This window comes from Solenopsis invicta, chromosome 3, assembly GCF_016802725.1.
Source record: "Solenopsis invicta isolate M01_SB chromosome 3, UNIL_Sinv_3.0, whole genome shotgun sequence".
Taxonomy (NCBI): Eukaryota; Metazoa; Arthropoda; class Insecta; order Hymenoptera; family Formicidae; genus Solenopsis; species Solenopsis invicta.
Window position 1 is genome coordinate 13,473,143 of NC_052666.1, and position 6,645 is coordinate 13,479,787.

The window sequence follows — 6,645 nt, forward strand, 5'->3', positions numbered from 1 at the left end:
AAAAAGATGATTGGTGGAGCAGAAATCAAGGAGAAATTCCGTGTCGTGAGTGGAGCGGTTGGTGTCGATGTTAAAGTCTCCAATGATGACTGCGTTGCGGAAAGAGGGAAGGAATTTTTCAAAGTCGGCTTGGAAGATGGAAAGATGACCGACTTTGGGAGGTCGATAGATGACGGCTAGAAGGAAAGGACGGGAAGCCTTTGGGGAGACGCGAAGCAGCATATATTCAGGCTGGCAGTTGTAGGGACCAGGGGACGCTGCGAGGATAGAAGCGCCGATGTCGCCGCGCACGTAAACGCCAATCCCCCCTCCCCCCCAATCCCTCGCGGTCGCGTCGAATGACGCGATAGCCGGGAAGGGAGACGAAGTTGTCGGGAACATGAGGCTTAAGCCAAGTCTCCGACATAGCAACAATATCGAAAGTCTCCCGGTGGAAAAAATGGAGAGAGAGATCGAGGGAAAAATCAGTTTTCTTGATGTTATGCTTATAAATGTGAATAATAGGATTATTTTCGATCAATACCGCAAACCAACTTTCTCAGGAAGATACTTAAATTTTTTCTCACACCATCCCCTGTGTCATAAAAAGGGTGTTATTTTTGGTTTGGTTGACAAATTACTGTTATTGTCACAACCTCAATTTCATTGTAAGAACTTCATAAATTTAGTTAACATTTTATTGGAAAATAACTATCCTTTAAATTTTATCTTCTCTATGATAAATTCTAGACTTAAACACCTTTTTTATAAAGATGACACCTACGTTGAGGATAAACGTGTTAGAAGATTTTTTACGATCCCTTACATTGAGTCGGTATCAGAGAAATTTTCGTCTTTCTCATGTAAGTTTGACTGCAGTGTTGCGTTCACAATCCCTTCTAAACTTAATAAATTTATAACGACAGGTAAAGATCATACAGAGCGTCTTTCTTGTAATGACGTGGTCTACAAAATTAATTGTAAGGACTGTGATTCTTCTTACGTGGGACAGACGAAACGTCAATTAAAAACAAGAGTTAGCGAACATAAAGCAGACATTAGGAAGGCCAGTTCTCCTTCAGTTATTTCGTTACATCGCATCGGAGAAAATCACGAATTTGATTGGGAGAACGTAAAAATTTTAGACAAGGAGCCATCTTATGTCAAAAGATCTATATCCGAGATGCTACACATCAAAAATCAAATGCACGGACTCAATAAACAAAGCGATACCGAACTTCTCTCGGATGCGTATCTTCCTATCCTCGAGCGTATTCCCCCTTCTTAGGTTCATCACCCCTTCTCCTTCTATTCCTTCCGTTCTGGCCACCGAGGCTATCTCGTTTTGGTCTATATTATTTGTATCTATTCTCACCGAGATGTAACATCCCATCTCAAGGCTGTGACACGAGTTTTGGTACTTAGAGGTAAACTGTATTTGATTTTCGCTTTGACTTATCTCCTCTTTTCCTTTTTTGAATTACATTACTTTTAGAATGATTTTTTACAATTTTATATCTAATGACTTGTACAGCTTTCTTATTTATTTATTAGAATCTTTTTACTTATATTCCGCTTATACTTCTTCTTTTATAACTATTTATTTTCATTGTTGTATGCCACAAGCTTTATAGTCATCATTTTAACATCATTTTCTTATTTATTTATTTATTTATTTGTTAGCAACCAATCGATGTTGTTTCACAAAACTCTTGTCTCGGCACACGCTCTGTGAGGTTATTCACAATATCATTATGCTAAGACGCTATAATAAGATGTAATCTCTATCTTTTTGGTAACTTTGTTTTTAATTTTAATTTTTCGATTTTTATTTGTTTATTCCGACGAATTCATTTTTTAATTAGTGCGATTGTTTTGTTATAGACTTGTATTATCACTGAAGAAGACCGTTATTAAAGGTCGAAACGTTTGCTTGACATTGAAGTCTTTCGTTATTTATTTGCACCTGACATCCTGCGTGGCTCTTGAGCTCACTATTCTTTAATTTATTTTAATTATAAGAGCCTTAACCCTTGTTTTATTGTTTTGTGAATTAAATTCTTCTTCCTTTTCGCTATATAGTTTTATTAGCAGAAGAACTGTTGTGTCGAGCCAAATAAATTTATTTGATGTCTTTAGATACGAGGTGTGATCAAAAAGTAAGGTGACTTTTCATTTTTATAAAAAGATATTCATTTATTCATCCAAAATTATGTTATCCCCTTCCAAATAATCCCCCTCTGATACAATGCACTTGTGCCAGCGCTTTTTCCAGTCGTCAAAACATTTCTGAAATGCACTTTTGGGTATTGCCTTGAGCTCCTCCAGCGATGCAGCCTTAATCTCCTCAATCGTCGCAAATCTTCGTCCTTTCATAGGCCTTTTCAATTTTGGGAAGAGGAAAAAGTCCCAGAGGGCCAAGTCTGGTGAATACGGTGGCTGAGGCATGATGATAGTATTGTTTTTGGCCAAAAAAGTACTCACTAGTAACGACGTGTGCGCAGGTGCATTATCATGGTGCAGAATCCATGAATTTTCTTTCCACACTTCCGGACGTTTTTTTCTTATTGATTCACGCAAACGCCGCATAACCTCAAGGTAATACTCCTTGTTTACCGTACGACCTTGTGGTAGGAATTCTTGATGCACAACGCCATGGTAATCAAAGAAAACTGTGAGCAAAACCTTCACATTCGAACGAACTTGGCGTGCCTTTTTCGGTCTTGGCTCTCCTGGGCTCTTCCACTGGGATGATTGGGCTTTGGTTTCGACGTCATAACCATATACCCATGTTTCGTCACCAGTTATAACCCTTTTGAGCAGATCAGGATCATCATTGACGTCGTTTAACATGTCTTGGGCGATGTTCATGCGACGTTGCTTCTGATCAAAATTAAGCAGTTTTGGAACGAATTTCGCTGACACACGTGTCATACCCAAAACATCCGTTAAAATTGATTGGCATGAGCCAAACGATATGTTAAGATCATCAGCTATTTCTCTAATCGTGATTCGACGATTTTTCAACACAATTTCTTTCACTTCCTGAACATTTTCGTTGGTTTTTGACGTGCTGGGGCGTCCAGAGCGAGGTTCATCGTTAACATTTTCTCGGCCCTTTTGGAATTACTTATACCATTTATAAACATTTTTTTGCTCAAAGTTGACTCACCGTACGCCACTGTCAACATTTCAACAGTTTTTGAACACTTAATACCATTTTTTACACAAAAATTAATACAAACTCTCTGCTCCATTATTTTCAACAGCAAAAAATCGCCGAACACGCAAACACGAGTCTAACCTTTATGCCTCTCACATAAAAACAACACATGCTATATAGTCAAAACTGTGAACATATGATCGTGACGAATGTACCAACACAAAAAAAAAAAAAATTTTGAAATTAGAGTGTACAGAGCGCGCGAAATTCTAAAAGTCACCTTACTTTTTGATCACACCTCGTATAGTGCGTAAGAATTACCAAAATTCATATTAATACATTTACGTTTCGTATATACTTCTTCTATGCTATTTATTTTTTTGTTCATAAATATCGTTAGTTAGAGCCTAAGCAGAATGGTTGATTTATAATTTTAAGACAAGTTTTATGACTTAGGTCTTTGTCTTTGTCGACGCACAATAACTGTCTTGTGTCTCAAGTCTTGAGTTACGAACAGAATCTGTTTTTAGTTTAAGGCTTGAGACACAAAACAGTTATTGTGCGTTAGTAAAGACAATTAAATACTTAAATCATAAAACTTGTCTTGAGATTGAAAATCAACCATTCTGCTTAGGCCCTTGTTGCAATATTGCAAAAAATGATCGACAAAAATTAATCATACAAAAGATACAAGACATCTGTGATACTGTACTTGTAATTTATTTTTACTTATGATATAGCTTTTTTTTTAGTTTTTCGCAAATAGTACAAACATATTATATTACCAAAGAGTATTAAAATGTTATTAAGATATTGTCAAATAATAGTGTACAACAAAAATAAAACAGTTAAATAAAAGCAATATAAATTTGTGATATTCTTTGATGTAAAATCTAATTAATAATAAACTATTCTAAATGAAATGCAAGTTTGTGTACATATAGAATTTATTTTCAATAATTAATTTACAATTTTTATCGGTAAAGTGTTTATAATTGCTGATCTTTTTTCATTTCCCATTATAGCTATATTGCCACGATTAATTAGTCCAATTTCTTCATTTGCAACGCATACTGCAATTGGCATTGTGTCATCTTTCAAAATGCAAATGTTATGTAAGAGCACAGCATGCAATGATGAACTCTGGAATTTTCTTGACATCTGTTAAAGGCAGACAATCTAACATAATTCTGAACCGTATTTTCAGTGACCCAATAGCTCGTTCTATTGCCATTCTGGTGGACGAAAGACAATAATTGAAATTTTGTTGTCTGAGTGAGAGATGCCCGTTGTTTCTAAATGGTACCATCACATGTGGATAGATACCATAAGCAGCATCACCGATAATGTGAGAGTTATTTGGAAAATAAACATCCGGCATGTGCAAAAAACGTGCCACTGGAGAATTCCTAAAAACTCGAGCATCGTGTACGGAGCCTACTTGCCCTGCATAGCAGTGTGTAAAAAGACCACGTGAATCACACACAACTTGTAAATTTATGGATGGAAATCCTTTCCGATTGATATACGAAGCAGCGTCTTCTACTGGAGCTCGAATTTTGATGTGAGTTCCATCGATAGCGCCAATCACATTTGGAAAGCCACATGATGCTTCAAATCGTTCCATTATTTGTATGGCAACATCTCTTTGCGGTCACTTGATGAAACGAGGTGCAATGCACTGAAGAGCATACGTGACTCGTCTCAAGGCTCGGAAAGCAGTGGCTTTACCGACTCCAAATTTTACACATACAGATCTGAAATAATGTACATACAATTGCTAAAAGCTTAATCAATTATAAACATATTTAATCAATTATAATTGCATTTAATAAAAAGTATATAATCGAATATACAGTATACCTGTAGGAGTCAAGAGTTGCCATGAACCAAATCGCAATAAGTAGTTGTTTCTCTGCAGAAATTTGTTTTTGACCACTCGTTGCTTGTAATCCTTCACCAATTAAAGATAACACCATCTCGAATGTTCCGGGGAACATTCTAAAATATGGTTATAAATAACTTACATTTGTGATAAAAATTTTTCTCATAATTTTTATGCAAATTGGAATTTTTCAAAAATACTCAGGCTGAAGTTACGCGGAAAATACAGTCTATAGAACTGCAGCCTTAGAAATACTTGGAAAGCCTATATATACATCTTCTCTTAAAATTTTTTATGCAAATTCTGAAATAATTTCATCCCATTATTTTTACAAAATACTTTTAACTTTTTTAGATTTTATAACATTTGGTAGAAATTATAGAACATAAATTCTTAGAAATCTTAGGGATATTTGATAATTACCATGTGTATGAAAAATTCTGAGAAAAAATGTAGACTTCCTGAGTATAATTTTTGATATAAGTGTTTTATTAATTAACATAATTAATTAACATAAAAAATGTGAGAGTCATAAAATTATACAGAATTTTTGAAAAATTCGAAAAAATTATTTGAAAATTAAATTATATTGAAAAATTCTGAAACAAATTTTCACTATGGATGATGACATGTACATACAAAAACGGAAGTAATATTTAATGCATAAAAAACTCAATCACGCATAGTTGTATGTACTTACCAAAAGTGTTCTTTAAACGCTAATTTCGAATAATTAGGAATTACACGTTCTACATAGTCCGTAATTTTTACAATTTTTACATTTTCGCGCATTTTACTCGACTTAAGTAAATAATATATTCTATTGTAAAATCTTTCTTTGCTGTAATATCTGCGACATCCATTTCGTGTGACGCATAAGAGGCGCATAAGAACCGTTTCGATTTAATGCATGTAGAGACTCGCATTGTGCGTATCGACAAAACGGAACAATTTCAATGCGTTCCGCATTACTCATGCAGTCTATGCACTTTATGCGCAATTTGGAACGCATCCTAATTCTTTGCCCTCTTTCTTATTTTTGAGCTCAATGTCCAAGCGTACCAACCTTGTTTAACTCCGTAAAGTTGTTACAACTGAACGTGTTTGTCCTCGTTGCGTGCACGTCATTTTGTATTCTACCGGTCTTTTTTTATCGTATCCGCGAATGTTCGTACGGTTGCACTTATCGTATAATTATAATAAAATGTATATTTGATTCGACATAAAAAACGTAGAGAAGATGTCGCTAATTTGGAAAAAGAAATTTAAGACCTATGTCTACGATGCTAGCAGAGAGAAAACTGAGAGAGGACATGGCGAGCCTGAGGTCTTTCCGTCCACTGGCGCCTCTATGTGCACAAAACGTGCACATGAACTACGTAGCCAATGTGCATGATTCCCGTCGTTATGTGCACGATTTTGCGGTTCCGTTTCGTGCTACGTGGTAATGTCGACAATTTTGTGGTTCTCTTCCGTGGTACATAAAAGAGCGAGAAGACACATTAGTTAGGTAAAGACGGACGATCAATCTCTGTCCGTCCTTTGTCTCGCCATCGGCTAGAGAGAGAGAGAAACATTCGCGGTTGTAACACGGAGCGAGCCGAGCGAGCAACGATGT

The 6,645-nt window shown here is 35.9% G+C and overlaps 1 protein-coding gene across 2 annotated transcripts; it reads right to left on the minus strand.

Annotated features, from left to right (window-relative positions):
• Positions 1-4,172: 4,172 nt before the first annotated feature.
• On the minus strand, positions 4,173-5,133 carry LOC120357248 (putative nuclease HARBI1). Of its 2 annotated transcripts, none has more exons than XM_039447329.1 (2): positions 5,006-5,133; positions 4,173-4,899 (listed from the first exon to the last, which is right to left on the minus strand). In XM_039447329.1, exon 2 carries the CDS (start codon positions 4,767-4,769, stop codon positions 4,254-4,256), a length of 516 nt encoding a protein of 171 aa, XP_039303263.1. In that variant the 5' UTR covers positions 4,770-4,899; positions 5,006-5,133; the 3' UTR covers positions 4,173-4,253. Both variants share the same exon structure in this region, with proteins under 2 accessions (XP_039303263.1, XP_039303264.1).
• Between the last annotated feature and the right edge of the window lie 1,512 nt (positions 5,134-6,645).